This window comes from Aotus nancymaae, unplaced genomic scaffold (assembly GCF_030222135.1).
Source record: "Aotus nancymaae isolate 86718 unplaced genomic scaffold, 86718_ANA_hifiasm-v0.15.2.pri h1tg000108l, whole genome shotgun sequence".
Lineage (NCBI taxonomy): Eukaryota > Metazoa > Chordata > Mammalia > Primates > Aotidae > Aotus > Aotus nancymaae.
Window position 1 is genome coordinate 35982672 of NW_026988523.1, and position 17927 is coordinate 36000598.

The window sequence follows — 17927 nt, forward strand, 5'->3', positions numbered from 1 at the left end:
TCCCAGACTCTTTCTCTGCTAAACAGTCTTATTCTAGCTGCTGCCCCTGCCTTCGCCTCTGTCATTTCCACCAGTATTCCCATTAACCCCTACTCTGCTTCCTGTATTCCCGGGTCCAGCTAACTTGTGGGCCTACTTGGCGCTATGCAATAAGCTAGGTGATGCAAATGCCGAGATGTATAAGCGCAGGTAATCCTCTAAAAAAGTTTGCTATTCTGGCACAAGTGATAGACGTATAGTGAAATAAATTAGAGGCCGGTGATACACAGAGGGAGGGGTCATTGCTTTGATTAAGATCAGCGAAAGGCAGAGAAGACTTCCTAGTGGAGGTAGCAGCTGATTTGGGTTGAGAAGTGAAAGAGAATTCATCAGATTGCAGAAGAGAGGCGGTGCAGTCAGTGGAACCAGAGTGTGCAAGAACAAGGAGGTGAGTTCAGGAAGCTTAATGAGGTTCAGCTTTAGAGAAGAACAAAGCTCAATCAGGGAGAGGCCGGAAGGGAGCCTGGAGGCACAAGGCCAGGTCCAGTAGCTCCTTGAGCACCATGCTAGGGCCCTGGCATGGGGTCTGGTGAGCAGTCACCAGCCAAGGAACACTTTCATAAGTCAGAGTCAGATTTGTCTTTTAAAAAGAGCCATCTTACAGTGGGGAATTGGAAGGGGGTGAGGCTAGGGACAGAGACCAGTTGGAAGGCTACTGCAGTACACAGAAGCGAGATAATAAGAGCCTGAACTAGGCTGGGTGCGGTGGCTCACACCTATAATCTCAGCACTTTGGGAGGCCGAGGCAGGTGGATCACCTGAGGTCAGGAGTTCGAGACCAGCCAGGCCAAAATGGTAAAACCCCATCACTAGTAAAAATACAAATATTAACCAGGCATGGTGGTACACGCCTGTAATCCCAGCTACTCGGGAGGCTGATGCAGGAGAATCACTTGAACCTGGGAGGCAGAGATTGCAGTGAGCTGAGACTGCGCCATTGCACTCCAGCCTGGGTGACAGAGTGAGACTCCATCTCAAAAAAAAGAGCATAAACTAATAAAAAATAATTATGACACTAACAACTATGCTGAAAAAAGTATGATCTGATAGGTTTCCCCATCTTGTATTTCTCCCTTTCCCCTTTCCCCACACTCCATCCAAGCAACCAAATAGTGGGCTAGGCTTATAACTCGGGCAGGTAGGAGAGGAGAATGTGAAGGAACAGAAAACAAATCCATACCTACAGCCTTCAGAGGAACAGAGGAGACTCGGGGGCTGAGACAAAACTGGGAAAAGTGTGGTTTGAAGGGAGTGGTTGGCCCCCTGAAGACCCGGGGGATTCCCCGTACCTCTCACCAGCTGTGGGAAATACAGTCTAGATGTTGGTGGCTCCTGGCAACTGGGGTCCCATTCTCTGCTTCCTGGAAGGGACCCTAGGTGTACAGGACCCTGAGAAAGAACAGTTGCATAATGAGCCAGGCAGATAATAGACAGCTTAGCAGAAATTCCCGACCTAGACAGAAAGGAAGTATCTGAATGGATTACTCCCCTCTTCTGCTTGGTCCCTGGGCTTGAAAGGGCCAGGTAGATGGGAAGAAAGAAGGTGTCAGTGGACACCTTTGTGAACAGATGGCTGAGGAACAGATGAGCCTCAACTTGGCATCACATACCTCCTCCTACTTAGACTCCACCCTGGGGAAAAGGAGGGGGCAAACCCCCAAGCAGATTCACCTTGTTTCCATCATCCCAGTGGAATCAGGGCTTGAAACAGAAGTTGAGTAGAGATGAATTTCCTCCACACCAGAGTTATGGACGAACACAAATATAGTGTTTACTATATGATGGGTACTACATTTAGCATCATCTTACAAGAACTGTCTTATTTAATCTTTACAATACAGATTAGAAACTGAGGCTTAGAAAGGTCACACAGCTAATAACTGGTAAAGACTAGAGTTAAATGCAGGTAGTCCCACTCCAAGCTTGAGTTCTTTTTCTTTTTTTGAGACCAAGTCTCACTCTGTCACCCAGGCTGGAGTGCACTGGCATGATCTCGGCTCACTGCAACCTCCACCTCCTGGGTTCAAGCAATTCTCCTACCTCAGCCTCCCAAGCAGCTGGGATTATAGGTCCCCACCACCACACCTGGCTAATTTTTTTGTTTTTAGTAGAGATGGGGTTTCACCATGTTGGTCAGGCTGGTCTCGAACTCTGGACCTTGGGTGATCCACCTGCCTCAGCCTCCCAAAGTGCTGGATTATAGTCATGAGCCACCAGGCTTGGCCCAAGCTTGAGTTCTTAACCACTATATATTATACCACCTCCAAGGCATGAGACTGCAGTGCAAAGGGTATACTAGAGGAGAATTTCAAAGGTAGAATCAATAGGCTGAGATTGAAAGCCAGAGAAGGAGTCAAGAATGGCTCCTTAGTTTCTGGTTTAGAGACTGGCTTGTTGGCCTACTATTAACACTGAGGCCACAGGCAGGGTAGAGTTAGGGAAATGTGAGTTTCACTTGGAGAAATTACATCTATAGGTATACATTTAGAAATGTAACACTGTTCGTCAGCGGTGAAAATCACAGGAGTGAGTGAAATGTTCTTGGAAGAGTATAGGCAAAGGGCAGCATGTTGGGAGACACTAGTATTTAAAAGGTAGACAGAGGGCCCAACAAAGGAGATGGAAACAGAATTTTCAGAGAAGAAAAGAGAGAGCCAGGAGACAGAACATTATGGAAGCCAAGTGAAAAGAGTGCAAGGATGTGGTGGATACAGAAAGGAGTCAAATAAGAAAATGATTCAGAAATGATCAGTGGATAACTGGGAGGTCACTGGAGCCTTGGTGAGAACGGTTTCAGTCCTTGCCCTCTCCCTAATTCATCCTCCCTCCTTAAGGGAAGCCTGCTGAGTGAAGGACAAACCGAGCTGCGTATTTGGCCCTGACCAGGCTGTGGTAGCATCTCAAAGGCCCAGCTATGGGCAGAAGCTGCAGACAGCTGGGTTAGCCTGCCTTGGGCATGGGCACTGTTGCAACTCAGGACACACCACCCCCAAAATATGACTGTAGAAAACTAGAATATGCCACCTCAAAATACACCTCTTTGGCATATTTGAGCAGGTTATTCTGAGAAACTGCAGACACAGGAGTGGCTCTGAAAAGTTGTCTTTTCATACAAAGAAATTGATATCTGTAAAGGAAATCTACGTTAGTAAAGTATCTGTATCAGGAAGAGGGCTGCTCTGAGATACCTTCTGTTTGTCCTAGCTGGATAACCTCTGTTCACCATGCTCTTCCTTCCCTCACGTTCCGATAACTTGGATCAGCACCACCCCCAAGGTGCCCCAACCCCTATTCCTTTCTGTAGCTTAGGATGCTATATAAACGTGAATCATCTGACCTTTCTTCAAGTCTCATGTGTTGTGGGGCTCCTGTATATCTGCACATACAGTCATGAACCTCATAGCAACATTTTGGTCAACGACAAACCGCATGTACAATGGTGGTCCCATAAGATTTTAATAGGCCTAAAATAGTCCTATCACCTAGTGATGTGGTAGCCACCCAATGTCTTAGTACAACGCATCACTCACATGTTTGTGGTGATGCTAGTGTAAACAGACCTACCATGCTGCCAGTCATATATACATGTACAGTAATGTCCTATCCTGGATGTGGTGGCTCATGCCTGTAATCCTAGCACTTTGGAGGCTGATGCAGGAGGATTATTTGAGCCCAGGAGTTCAAGGCCAACCTGGGCAACATAGTGAGACCCTGTCTCCACAAAAAAGTTTAAAAATTAGCTGGGCTTGGTGGCACACGCTTGTAGTCCCAGCTAGTCAGGAGGCTAAGTTGGGAGGATTACCTGAGCCCGGGAGGTCGAGGCTGCAGTGAGTTGTGATTGCACCACTGTACTCCAGCCTGAGTGACAGAAAGAGACTCTCTCAAAAAACAAAAAACAAAAACATAAAGAAAAAACAGTCATATCCTAGGCCCTCACATTCACTCACCACTCACTCACTCACTTGCCCAGAGCAACTTCCGGTTCTGCAAGCTCCATTCATGGTAAATGCCCATACAGGTGTATCATTTTAAATCTCCCTTTTTTTTTTTTTTTTTGACAGAGTCTCTCTCTGTCACCCAGACTGGAGTGCAGTGGTGTGATCTTGGTTCACTGCAGCCTCCACCTCCTGGGTTCAAGCAGTTCTCCCACCTCAACCTCCCAAGTAGCTGGGATTACAGGTGTGTGCCACCACATATGGCTATTTTTTTTATTTTTTAGTAGAGAGAGGGTTTCCCCATGTTGGCCAGGCTGGTCTTGAACTCCTGGCCTCAAGTGATCCACCTGCCTCAGCTTCCCAAGGTGCTGGGATTACAGGTGTGAGCCACTGTGCCCCACTTAAATCTCCTATACCATATCTTTAGGGTACTTTTTCTGTTTAGATATGTTTAGATACACAAATATTATTGCATGACATTTGGTGACAACTTTCTTTTTCTTTTTCTTTTTTTTTGAGATGGAGTCTTGCTCTGTTGCCCAGGCTGGAGTACAATGGCACAATCTCGGCTCACTGCAATCTCCGCCTTCCGGGTTCAAGCAATTCTCCTGCGTCAGCCTCCTGAGTAGCTGGGATTACAGGTGCCCACCACCGCATCCAGCTAATTTTTGTATTTTTAGTAGAGATGGGGTTTTGACATGTTGGCCAGACTGGTTTCAAACTCCTGACCTCAGGTGATCTGCCTACCTCAGCCTCCCAAAGTGCTGGGTTTACAGGTGTGAGCCACTGCACCCCGCCTTGGTGACAGTTTTCAGGAGAGCAACATGCTGTATAGGTTTGTGGCCTAGGAGCAATAGGCTATACCAGAGAGCCTGGGTGTGTAGCTACACCATCTAAGTTTGTGTAAGTACACTCTATGATGTTTGCACAATGACAAAATTACCCAATAATGCATTTCTCAGAACATATCCCTGTTGCTAAGTGAAATATGACTGTAATTAAAATGGTTTTTCTCCTGCTAATCTGTCTTATGTCAATTTAATTTGTAGCCCAGTCAAAGAATTGAGAAGGGTCGGCCGGGCGCGGTGGCTCACGCCTGTAATCCCAGCACTTTGGGAGGCCGAGGTGGGTGGATCACGAGGTCAAGAGATCGAGACCATCCTGGTCAACATGGTGAGACCCCGTCTCTACTAAAAATACAAAAAATTAGCTGGGCACTGTGGTGCGTGCCTGTAATCCCAGCTACTCAGGAGGCTGAGGCAGGAGAATTGCCTGAACCCGGGAGGCAGAGGTTGCGGTGAGCCGAGATTGCACCATTGCACTCCAGCCTGGGTAACAAGAGCGAAACTCCGTCTCAAAAAATAAATAAGAATCTAGAAGGGTAGAGAGAAGCCATTTTTCACTCCGGCACAGCACCATCTATAGCACCCAGCACTACGCCTGCACATAGTAGGCATTTAGTAAAGGCTGCAGGCCAAATGCAGGTGAGCCCCATCACTTCATAATTTTGTTTCTAGCAAAGGCTTCTTTACTTAAAAGAGGCCTTTCCCTAGTCAATGAGGATATTTGCTTTCTGATGCAGGCCACCCTTGGTGAGTTGGGACATTATATTCCTATCATCCTGGGGCCTGCTGTCTTCTCATTAAGCAGAACCTGTAGGTTGCGGATCAGTGGAGTTGGAAAAAGCAGTCTAGGGCAAGTCTCTACTGATCTCCAGGCCTTTCCTGACTATCAGTCTTTCACCCTGTTCCCAAATGTGAAACCACCACACAGAAGCACAGTATGTAAGAGAGAGAGAGAGTGAGTGAGTGTGTGTGTGTGTGTGTGTGTGTGTGTGTGTGTGTGTGTGTGTGTAGAGAGAAAAGAGAGAAACGGTTCACTTCCAGGACAGCTCAAGCCCCATTAAAGCTTGCAATCACAGGTCAAGGCAGGCGCAGTCTGTAATCCCAGCACTTTGGGATGCCAAGGTAGTAGGAGAATCATTTGAGCTCAGGAGTTTGAGACCATCCTGGGGAACATATCAAAACCCCATCTCTACAAAAATCATCATAATAATAATTAGCCAGGTGTGGTGGCACATACCTATAGTCCCAGCTACTCAGGAGGCTGAGGTGGGAGGATCACCTGAGCCCAGGAGGTAGAGGCTGCAGTGAGCTATGATCATGTTACTGCACTCCAGCCTAGATGACAGAGCAAGACTCTGTCTCAAAAAAAACAAAAACAAAAACTTGCAATCACACAGTGTAGTGGAAGGGACCCTAGGCTAATCACCTGAATCAAAAAACCTAGAGTTGGCCGGGTAGAGTGGCTCATGCCTGTAATCCCAGCACTTTGGGAGGCCAAGGCGGGCAGGTCCCCTGAGGTCAGGAGTTCAAGACCAACCTGGCCAACATGATGAAACTCAGTCTCTACAAAAATGCAAAAATTAGCCAGGTGTGGTGGCGGGTGTCTGTAATCCTAGCTACTCGGAAGGCTGAGGCGGGAGAACCGCTTGAATCCAGGAGGCAGAGGTTGCAGTGAGCTGAGAGCATGCCACTGCACTCCAGTCTGGGCGACACAGCAAGATGTCATCTCAAAAAAAAAAAAAAAAGCCAAGGGCAGTGGCTCACACCTGTAATCCCAGTACTTTAGGAGGCGGAGGCGGGAGGATCACTTGAAGTCAGGAGTTTGAGACCAGCCTGGCAAACATGGTGAAACCCCATCTCTACTAAAAATACAAAAATGAGCCAGGCGTGGTGGCGGGCACCTGTAATCCCAGCTACTCAGGAGGCTGAAGCAGGAGAATGGCTTGAACCCAGGAGGCAGAGGTTGCAGTGAGCCAAGATCGCATCACTGCACTCAAGCCTGGGCGATAGAGTGAGACTCTGTCTCAAAAACAAAAAACAACAACAAAAAAACCTAGAGTCTAACCCCAGTTACTTGACTGCTCTGTGACCTTAGTCAAGTCACGTCTGCTGTCTGAGGCTTGGCCCCCTCCTCTGTGAAATGAGGGGATGGAGTGGATGGTTTCTGAGGGTGTAACTAGTAAGTGCCCCTCTGATGCAAGTGAGGGACTTGAGGAGGTGTGTCTGCAGCACTACTGAGGTTCAGCACTAAGATACGGTGTCTGAGCTGTCACTCAAATAATTCCCTAGGAGTGGAGGGTGGTACCTGGTTGTCTAGTAACCCCCAGGGCTTTGAGCTAACTGCTAGGGAGGTAACCCAAGCCAGAGGGGCCATTCCAGAGAGCCAGCTGCTGCGGAGAAAACCCAAGGAGGTAAGGTGTCCTGCAGTGAGGACCCCCACTCTGGATGGGGTCATCAGGAATGCTCTGGAGTGGAAGGCCTTGAACAGGCAGGATTTCCAGGTGTTCTTAGAAGCAGGGGAATTTCTTTTAAAAGACACTGCTTTTCTTCTGCCTGCCCCTCCTTTTAAAAAAGGGGAAAAAAGGATAAAATGGGAGGGGTCAAGAGTCCAGTGCCTGGGTCTTTTCCACTCTTTTTCCTGTCTCCTGGGAAGAGAGTTCATGAAAAGCCTTTGCCTTTCAAGGGGAAAGATACTACCAGGATATACAAGCTGATGAGATGCTTGTATTCGGGTTTAAGAGGGCTCTGGAGACCAGAGCAGGAGGCTGGGGGCCTGGAACCAGCCAGGAGACAGAAAGCAGAAGAAATGGAGGGAGAGAGCTTCCCCTTGAGTTAGGGAAGGGGCAGTAAATGCATGTTCTGTCCTGCACCACACTCCTTTTCAGAGAATCCGTCTCTCCTGGAGGTTGGCCCCTTGCCAATTCAGTAGCCTCCTCACCCTAGGGTCCCCAGTGCCTAGTGTGGCTCCTGGCACATAGCAGGGACTCACTGAGTGTTTGTTGAACTGAACTATATCTTGAGATTAGATAGCAGGAGTACCTTGATGATGAGTTGGGTGGGTGTCTGTGGAGCCACAATGTGGAGAAGAGGCCCTGCATATGCAGTCTCTTCATCTATTTATTTGTGTGTGTGTGTGTGTGTGTGTGTGTGTGTGTGTGTTTTGAGACAGAGTTTCACTCTTGTTGCCCAGGTCAGAGTGCAATGGCACAATCTCAGCTCACTGCAACCTCCGCCTCCAGATTCAAGCAATTCTTCTGCCTCAGCCTCCCGAGTAGCTGGGATTACAGGCATGTGCCATCACGCCTGGCTAATTTTTGTATTTTTAGTAGAGATGAGGTTTTGCCATGTTGGCCAGGGTGGTCTCGAACTTCTGACCTCAGGTGATCTGCCCGCCTTGGCCTCTCAAAGTGCTGGGATTACAGGTGTGAGCTACTGTGCCCCGCCTATTTGTTCATTCCAAAAACATTTGTTTTGTGGTAATATATACAGAACATACAATTTACCATTTTAACCATGTTAACATGAGCAGTCCGGTGGCATTAGGTACACTCATGTTATTGTGCAATCAACACAACCATCCATCTCCAGAACTTTTTCATCTCCTTCCATAAACATTTACTGATTCTCTACTATGTGCCAGACCCTGCAAGATGCTCCGTGTCTGGTAGTGAGGGGAAAGACAAGTCAGCAACTCTGACCCAGTGTGATAAGTGCTGTAAAAGACACAGGCATCGAGTGCCAGTGGAGTACCCAGTTGGTTGAGAAGAAGGTGCGTTCTGAAGGAAGCTGTTATTTGAGTTGAGTCTTGAAGGCAGACTAAGAATTAGTCAGGACATTAGAGTGAGCATGGATATGGTGCCCAGTGGGACAGAAGAAGCAAAGCGAGGGGTCAGAGAGAAATCCTTGAAACCCTGAGGGTCGTGCTAGGGCAGGGGTAGAGCTGAATTGCCCTAACGGAGTCCTGCTCTAGAGGAAGCCGAGGCTGACATGCTGAGCCCTCTGTTCCCCTTTGTCAGCCCTATGTCTTCCCCCAGCCCTGAGGATGTGCCCCAGAGGCCTGAGCCTGAGCCCTCAAGCTCCAACAAGAAAAAGAAGAAAAGAAAGTGGCTGCAGCAAGAAGCCAGCATCCAAGCCCTCACCAGGGCTGGCCATGGCGCCCTTCAGGCTGGCCGGAACCATGAGGCCTTGACCAACTTCCAGAAGGCCTTCCTTCTGGCCTCCAAGGCCCCACGAACCAAGGACACCCCTGTGCTCCAGGCCTGTGCCTTCAACCTGGGGGCTGCCTATGTGGAAACGGGGGACCCAGCCAGAGGCCTTGAGCTGCTCCTGCAAGCTCAGCCTGAAGAAAAGGCACAGGGCAGGCGTCATGGCGACCAGTGTTTCAATGTGGCTTTGGCCTACCATGCCCTCGGTGAGCTGCCTCAAGCTTTGGCCTGGTACCACAGGGCCGTGGGCCACTACCAGCCACAGGGTGACCAGGGAGAAGCCTGGGCGAAAATGGGAGCCTGCTACCAGGCTCTGGGACAGCCTGAGCTAGCAGCCCACTGCCTGCAGGAAGCAAGCCGGGCCTATGCCCAAGAGAGGCAGCCACGGGCTGCAGCCCTGGCACTGGGGGCTGCGGCAGGATGTATGCTGAAGAGTGGGCGGCACGGGGTAGGGGAAGTTGTGCAGATGCTGGAGAAAAGCCGGAGGCTTGCAGAGACGAGCACTGAGAAGGCACTGCTGGGTGAGACCTTCAGGCAGGGAAGGTGTGGGATCTGGGGAGACCCAGAGCCTGGTGAAACTCTGAGGGCTGGGTTGAGGGGGGCCCTGGAGGAGTGGAGAAGGGCTGGACCAGTACAGCCTTATTTGTATCTGGTCCGGCTGCCAGTGACCCTGGCTATGCCCTCTAGGGCACCTCTATAATGATCTAGGCCTGGGCTACTCCAAGCTCCAGCTGTTCCCGCTGGCTGTGGAGGCCTTCCTGCAGGCCCTGCCCCTGTGCTCGGTGCCAGGAGAGCAGGCCACGGTGCTAAGAAACCTCGGGATGGCCCACAACGCCCTTGGCAACTATCAGGAAGCTCAGGAGTTTCACCAGAAGGCTGCTGACCTGCACGGTGGGTGCCTGGGGCCAGGGAATGGGACTGGAGTTCCAGCAGCAGCCCCAAGGCTTAAGGGTAGATGGCCCTTTGGGACCACTTATGGAGCCTGAAAGCCCAGAAGCAGTGGGGGAGAGCTGGGAGTGCAGGAGATGGGACAGCCAGACAGGACAGAGGGTTGTGGGCCCAGAGGCCAAGGCCTCAGGTTTGAGAAGGCAGCAGTGGGCAGCGGAAGGGTATTGGCTGGGAGAGGAGGCCTGAAGCAGAGTCCAGCCTCTCCGCTGACTGTGTGACATTCAGGAATCACTTTCACTCTCCAAGCTTCAGTTTCCACACTTACAAAAACGAGACCATTAACACCTGCCTTGACAGGTGACATTCAGGAATCACTTTCACTCTCTGAGCCTCAGTTTCCACACTTACAAAAACGGGACCATTAACACCTGCCTTGACAGGTGACATTCAGGAATCACTTTCACTCTCTGAGCCTCAGTTTCCACACTTACAGAAACAGGACCATTAACACCTGCCTTGCCTGCATCTCAGGTTGTTGCCTGACTCAAACGAGCCAGGTGGAGGCGCTCAGACCAGAACCCAGTGCGGAGGGATCAGGCCTCTTGGGTACATCTGGAGGTGTGCTGGGGCTGGGCACCGGGCCTCCTGGGAGCTCTGTCTTGGTTGCTGGGGGGTGGGGTCCTGATGTCCCAACAGCCAGAGTCCCCTCTGAGGATGGGGTGGGCTCTGTCATCAGGCTCTGTGGGGCAACGGTGGGAGCAGGGCCGGAGCTTTGGAAGCCTGGCATTTGCATTGAGCCAGCTGGGGGACCACAAGGCCGCCAGAGACAACTACCTGCATGCCCTGCAGGCTGCCCGCGACTCCGGTAAGGGTGAGGGGGTGGGATGTGACTGGGGCAGTGGGGAAGGCTGAGGGTCCTAGGGGCTGGTGGGGAGGTAGATGGGGGGAAATGAGGGTAGGGAGTGCCTCTGGGGGGCAGGTCAGTGGGGTAGGGAGCCATGAAAGGACCTTCCAGGCTGTCTTTCTCAGGGGACATGAAGGGACAGTGGCAGGCCTGTGAGGGTCTGGGGGCTGCTGCAGCCAGGCTGGGGCAGCACGACCAGGCTGTGAAGTACTATAAGGAAGCACTGGCCCAGTGTCAGGTGAGACCCTCCATCCCGATTCCACCTCTCCCCTGCTATCCCCGGCTGACATTTCTGCCTTCACTCCTTGTCTTCTACCCACCACTCATTCAGTCATCAAACATGCACTGGACTCAGTGTGCTAGGTCCTGGGATACTATTGTGAGAAAGAATCTATCACTGTCCACAATTCTGGGCAGGTGGTGGTAGGACCCTGGGAAAGGCATGGGGATGGGTGGAAGAGGGGAAACAAAGCCTCCCTCCCTCCTCCCTTTCCTGTTTCCTTCTTCCCCAGCCCCCAAAGGACCACAAAGTCCAGGCATTCCCCATTATCCTATTATCCACCCTCTTCCCAGAAGGAGCCAGATTCTGTGCGAGAACGGCTGGTGGCCAAGCTGGCGGACGCCGTGAGGACGCACTTGGCCCAGGTGGGGCTGGTCCAGACTCACACCCTGGTGAGATGATACCTGAGACAAGGAGATGGGGGTGGAGAGAGGCTACCCAGAGAAGGGGTTGGTGGCGAGCAGAGCCGATGTTCCCTGGGATGCTGCGCGCTTGGCCGCTCATCTGTGTTCATCCGCCCTGAGCCTGCGCATGGGATGTATCACTTTCCAGGGGTGGGATGTGGGTGGGGGGTTGTGGCACGTCTTCAACACAAGGGCTGTTCCAGGGCTTTGGCTGAGCGGTAACAAGCCTTTTGGGTGAAGGCTAGGGTGCAATCAAGGATCTTAAGCTTCCTATGTGATACGTAGGTGATTAAAGTTTCAAGTCCTTGACTGCAGTTCCCTAAATGGCCACATGATGGAGATGTGCTCCAAGAAAGTTCCTCTCCCGTCTTTAGGTCTCTGGGGTCATTTCTCTGTGGGTCTCCACCGTGTTCCTCCTTCCCGGTCTCTGCTTTAACCTGTTTCTACCTCCAGGTCTCTTTAAACAATTCGTTGTCTCTCCAACCGCCTCCTCCTTCACATTTTGAGACAACCCCAGAAAACCTCTTCCCACTCCAGGAATTGAAATTATACTTTAATATTTTATGTATTTAATAGGTTTTAGGCCTTTGCATTTTAAAGATCATATTTAAAGACACCATATTTAAAATCTGCAAGCAAAATTAAATTAGCCTGGTATAGGCAGAGGATTGGATTGAGGGGTCAGATTACCTGGGTCCCAGCCAATGTCTGCCACCGACTTTCTGTGACTTTCCCATGTGAGTCCCCAGATGGGATGGTGTGGTCGCCAGACTTTGGCCAGGTCTGCTAGTCCCTAAGTCTGAATCCAAGCTTGAGCGTTACTAGCAGGGACCTTAATAGAACAAAGAGCCTCACTCCAGAATTGTATTCTCAGAGACAAGCGGCACAGCCCGAATTGTCTCTCTCACATAAGTCTCTGGAGGGAGCAACCACATAGTTGGGATGGCCTTTTTTTTCAGACCTATTCCCTTTACTCCCTTTCATTCCCAGATCTCAGCTCCAGGAAGACCCCAGGCTCCAGGTGGGGCTAGCCAAGTGGAGGCAACCCCAGCAAAGGCAGGAAGCAGCGCGGCAGGTGCCCAGCACAGGTGAGGGTGGGGTGTTGCAGCAAGGATGTGTGCAGCCTCTGCAGGGTGTTGGGGGCTTCACAGTGGGGTAGGACCCCATGGGTACCCCCAGGGAGGAGGGGACTGGTGTCTCTCTGCCCAGCTGTGCCCTGGTTCCCTGCCCCTACAGATCTTCCAGTGGATGGGAAGACAGAGAGTTTGAAGAGGGCCACCAGGAGGAAAAAGAGGAGAGGTCAGCAAACGTTCCCACGAGGGCTGGGCCGGGGAGACTGGAGCATGAGTTGATGCAGGCTATTCCTGGCAGTGCCTCTCCTCACTGCAAGTGTGGCAGTCCCATCCACCTGCTTCTTATGCCCGTCCCACCATCCCCCCCTTCCTGTTGTCTTTTCTCTGAGGCCTGGCACCACCCCTGACCCTGGCTGTCCCAGCTCACAACTCCCAAACAGCCCTCCCCTGGTTTCTGCTTGACTCTCAAGGCCCTGGACCATTTTCCCTGAACCTTTCCAGAACTGCCTCTTCCTTCCTGCTCTCACGGCTTTCCTAACTTCTAGAACTTTGCATCTTGGAGCACTAAGGTTTTGTCGAAAGCCTTCTACATGCCCAACACGGCTCCAGGTGCTGTTCTTACTCCAGCCTGCTACTCACTAGTCTCTTTCCCACAGAAACTTGCAATCAGGGAGCAGAGTTCCTGTTGAGCTGACCTGAATTTACCTATGTCTCCTGTTCAGTTGTTTCCTTCCAGGCACGGTGAATCATTCCCACCATGTAGCTTCTACTTGCCCCGTGTTCACCAAGCACACGCCCTGCAGAGGGACAGTGCTTGGCAAAGACTCATGTATAGCGAGCAGTGCATCCCCTGACCCCACCCCAACTCCTGGTTCTTCTCCCAGAGCTTTTTTCCACCATACAGTTCTTGGTGGACAGAGGCCTGTGATGAATGTGTCCGTCCTTCTCCATCTAGGTCCAGGACCCAGGGCCTATCTTCCATTTGTGGGTCCAGGCCCTCCCAAAGTGGAGAACCCTAGCTTCCTGGTACCCAATGGCCCTCAAGCCAATAGGTGGGTCCTTAGGAGAGAGAAGGAGGCCTGGAGAATAGCAAAGAAAGTAGAAGATATGACTTGGGATAATTTTTTTTTTTTTTTGAGATGGAGTCTCGTTCTGTCGCCCAGGCTGGAGTGCAGTGGTGCGATCTTGGCTCACTGCAACCTCTGTCTTCTGGGTTCAAGTGATTCTCCTGCCTCAGTCTCCTGAGTAGCTGGGTTACAAGTGCCCGCCACCACACCGAGCTAATTTTTGTATTTTTAGTAGAGATGGGGTTTCACCATGTTCATCAGGCTGGCCTCAAACTCCTGACCTCGTGATCCACCCGCCTCAGCCTCCCAAAGTGCTGGGATTATAGGCATGAGCCACCGCGCCCGGCTGCCTTGGGATGATTTTAAAGGAATGTGACCACTGTTGGAGTTGGGGGAAGTGGGGATCTCATGCTTGGGATATAGGACCCCGAGCCACACTTTGTCTTTGCCCTTAGCAATGTGAACAACCCTCACCTGGCTCTGAGAGCCCAGGGTATGCCCTGCTTCCCAAATGGCCCAATGTGAAAGACAGGGTGCTGCAGAATGGGGGGATATGAAGCTTAAGCCGACTCCCTCCTCTGGAGCCCACCAGCAGAGGTAAGGGCCAAATAGGGCAGAGGAAAGCTGAAGCCAGGGCAGTCTGCCTCCTGCTGTCTCCCCAGTCACCCCCAGGCAAGCCCCTCCCTATCTCCTTCAGGTCATCCACGTGGCCTACAGAAAGCCTCAGCAGGAGCCACCAGAGGAGACCCACGGAGTCAGGCATCTGCACGATCCTGTGACCTCCCCCTGTGGCCGCAGCCCTCACCTCTGCAGCACCTGCCCACCACACACACACTAGGGGGTCCTGGGGACCGAGCCTTCTCCCAGTTGCTCGACCCTGCAGGGATGTGAAACATAACGCATCCAGTGGACTCCTGAGGAGCCTGGCCAAGGGCTTTGCTGGCTCGGCCCTGAGAGGCTCTGTTTGGGATTTTTGGACTCCATAGGTAAAAGAAGAAAGGAAAATGGATGGCGAATTCCCTTTGTTGGTCTGGACCCAAATCTCATGAGTGCCAGGGGCCTGGCAGTTCTAGAAACTGACTTCGTGGTCAAGTAGCTTTGGAGTCACTGACAGTCTCAAGACCTTCATTTTTGCATATGGGAAATGAGGATATAATACTACAGAGATGCACCTTACCCAGCCGATGCACCCCACTTCCTCTGTGAAACACGGGGGATGCTGGACGCAGGCCTGGACTGTAGCCTGTAGCCTGTAGCCTGTAGCCTGTAGGACAGTTCCTTCCAGAAGCCACAGGAACAGTGATGTGATATACCATTTCCCGAGCACTTAGCTCATGCCCCACCCTATTCTAGGTGCTTCACAAGTGTATTCTCCTCTAATCCTCACAGCAAATATATGACGTGCTATTATCATCCCCTTTCACAAATGAGGAAAAGAGGGCACAAGGCTTCAGTAGTCTGAATTCCCAGGTCACATAACTAGTACGTAGGAAAGCTGGGATTCAAACCTGGGCAGTGAGCGCTTTCTAGAATGCTGTGCAGTTCCACCTCCCCAGCTAAGCCCTCGCTTACTCAGTCAGTTGTTATTTAATACCAAGTGTGTGTATGCCCGTTGTATGTGTTGTTGTGATTCGTAATTTAATTAAATACTATATGCACTGATGAACAGGCCAGGCCAGGTGACTCACCCCTGTAATCCTAGCACTTTGGGAGGCCAAGGTAGGAAGATTGCTTGAGCCCAGGAGTTTGAGACCACCCTGGACAACACGGTAAGACTCCATCTCAGTGTAGAAGAAAATCTATCTGTTTTCCTGAAAAAAAAAGAAAGAAAGAAAGAAAGAAGTTGATGAACTAAGAGTGGGAAAAGAAACACAGTTTCTGTAAAAGCTAAGTTGGATCCTTAGAAGACTGAGCTAAGGTAAATGACTTTTTCTTTATTGTTCTTATTCCTTTTATTCCAGTGATGGAGAAATAAGGGAGTTTGTTTATTTATTTATTGAGACAGGGTCTCACTCTGTTGCTCAGGCTGCTGTGCAGTGGCACAATCACATCTAACTGCAGCCTCAACCCCTGGGATCAAGCAATCCTCTCACCTCAGCCTCCTGCTAGGACTATAGGCGCACCACCATGCTAGGCTAATTAAAAAAAAAAATGTATAGAGCCAGGGTCTCACTATGTTGCCCAGGCTGGTCTCAAACTTCAGGGCTCAAGCCATCTTCCCACCTCAGCATCCCAAAATGTTAGAATTACAGGTTTGAGCCACTGTGCCCAGCCTGTGAGTTACTTTATTTATTTATTTGTTTATTTATTTATTTATTTGAGACGGAATCTTGCTCTGTTGCCCATGTTGGAGTGCAGTGGCATGATCTCAGCTCACTGCAACCTCCGCTTCTCGGGTTCAAGTGATTCTCCTGCCTCAGCCTCTCGAGCAGCTGGGATTACAGGTGCATGCCACCACACCCGGATAATTTTTGTATTTTTAGTAGAGACCCGGTTTCACCATATTGACCAGGCTGGTCTCAAACTCCTGGCATCAGTTGATCTGCCCACCTCAGCCTCCCAAAGTGCTGGATTTACAGGCGTCAGCCACTGTGCCCAGTTTCTGAGAGTTACTTAAAAAGCTGCTGTATGCATTGGAACCGAATTATTTAAAAAAAAGAAAAAAAAAAAAAAGCTGCTGCTGTGGGCTGGGCATGGTAGCTTATGCCTGTAATCCCAGCACTTTGGGAGGTCAAGGTGGGTGGATCACTTGAGGCCAGGAGTTCAAGACAAGCCTGGCCAACATAGTGAAACTCCATCTCTATTAAAAATACAAAAAATTAGCTGGTATGGTGGTGTGTGCCTGTAATCTCAGCTACTCAGGAGGCTGAAGCAGGAGAATTCACTTGAATCCAGGGGGCAGACGTTGCAGTGAGCTGAGATCATGCCTCTACACTCCAGCCTGGGTGACAGAGTGAGACTCTGTCTCAAAAGAAAAGATAAAAGCTGCTATGGAATTAGATGTGAGCAACGAGATTATTACCAATTGGGGGAATAATCATAAAAATGTAAATTCTGCACTCAGGATTGCTTCAAATATGCCATTAATTTTTTAAGTTTTGCTTTAAGGAAGCAAACTGGAAATTGCAGTGATATATAACTGGTGAGGTTTATACCAGAAAGAAGATGAGGAACTCCAATCACTGGCTCCATCCTCAAAGAAAAGACCCTGGCCACATTTTGACAGATGGAAAATTAATGTATATTTTAAAGCTAAAATAAAATAATCCACTCCTGATCATGTCAGATAAGAGAATGTAGGGAAGGCAAAACTTTACCTCCACCCTCTTAGGGTCTCTGGCTGGGACAGAGAATTAAATTGAAATAAAACAGACTAACGCCGGGCGCGGTGGCTCACGCCTGTAATCCCAGCACTTTGGGAGGCCGAGGCGGGTGGATCACGAGGTCAAGAGATCGAGACCATCCTGTTCAACATGGTGAACCCCCTCTCTACTAAAAATACAAAAAATTAGCTGGGCATGGTGGCGCGTGCCTGTAATCCCAGCTACTCAGGAGGCTGAGGCAGGAGAATTGCCTGAACCCAGGAGACGGAGGTCGCAGTGAGCCAAGATTGCACCATTGCACTCCAGCCTGGGTAACAAGAGCGAAACTCCATCTCAAAAACAAAAACAAAACAAAACAAAAAAACAGATTAACAAGAGAAAAGCACACAAATTTACTTAATATAAATTTTATGTGACACAGGAACACTCATAAAGCAATGAAGACCCAAAGACAGAAAACCTAAATGTTTTATACTAGGTTGAACAAAGAGGCAACTGTGGAAAAGCAGCTAAAATATATGGGGAGGCTGGGCTCAGGAGCTCACGCCTATAATCCAAGCACTTTGGGAGGCCAAGGCGGGTGGATCGCTTGAGCCCAGGAGTTTGAGACCAACCTGGGCAACATAGTGAGACCCAGTCTCTACAAAAAGTACAAAAATTAGCCAGGTTTGGTGGCGCACACCTGTAGTCCTAGCTACTAGGGAGGCTGAGGCAGGAGAATCGCTTGAACCCAGGAGGCAGAGGTTGCAGTGAGCCAAGATCATGCCATTGCACTCAAGCCTGGGTGACAGAGTAAGACTGTCTCCAAAAAAATAATTAAAATCAAATATATGGGGAGGCTAAAGGAAGATAAGAGATATTTTAACAAGGTGTGTTTGTACAGACTTCTCTTGGCTTCAACTCCCTGTCTCTGGTGATGAGAATGCTTCTTTCCTCCTGGAGGAAGGCATTGTTCACATGGGAG

At 50.1% G+C, this 17927-nt stretch overlaps 1 protein-coding gene across 1 annotated transcript; it reads left to right on the plus strand.

Moving 5' to 3' along the window:
• The first annotated feature begins 8839 nt into the window (after nucleotides 1-8839).
• Nucleotides 8840-14533, plus strand: TTC24 (tetratricopeptide repeat domain 24). Its single transcript, XM_012449970.2, has 10 exons — nucleotides 8840-9545; nucleotides 9712-9915; nucleotides 10649-10777; nucleotides 10942-11054; nucleotides 11390-11488; nucleotides 12491-12588; nucleotides 12737-12847; nucleotides 13296-13414; nucleotides 13529-13625; nucleotides 14338-14533. The coding sequence occupies exons 1-10, from the start codon at nucleotides 8840-8842 to the stop codon at nucleotides 14417-14419; spliced, it is 1758 nt and encodes a 585-aa protein (XP_012305393.2). The 3' UTR covers nucleotides 14420-14533.
• Nucleotides 14534-17927: the final 3394 nt, after the last annotated feature.

What these genes read in the sequence shown, in the direction of transcription:
- TTC24 (XM_012449970.2), top strand. Translation starts at nt 8,840, where the DNA reads ATGTCTTCCCCCAGCCCTGAGGATGTGCCCCAGAGGCCTGAGCCTGAG. An exon ending in GCAGGCTGCCCGCGACTCCG is followed by an intron (nt 10,778 to 10,941) that starts GTAAGGGTGAGG and finishes TGTCTTTCTCAG; the next exon opens with GGGACATGAAGGGACAGTGG. An exon ending in AGACTCATGTATAGCGAGCA is followed by an intron (nt 13,415 to 13,528) that starts GTGCATCCCCTG and finishes TTCTCCATCTAG; the next exon opens with GTCCAGGACCCAGGGCCTAT.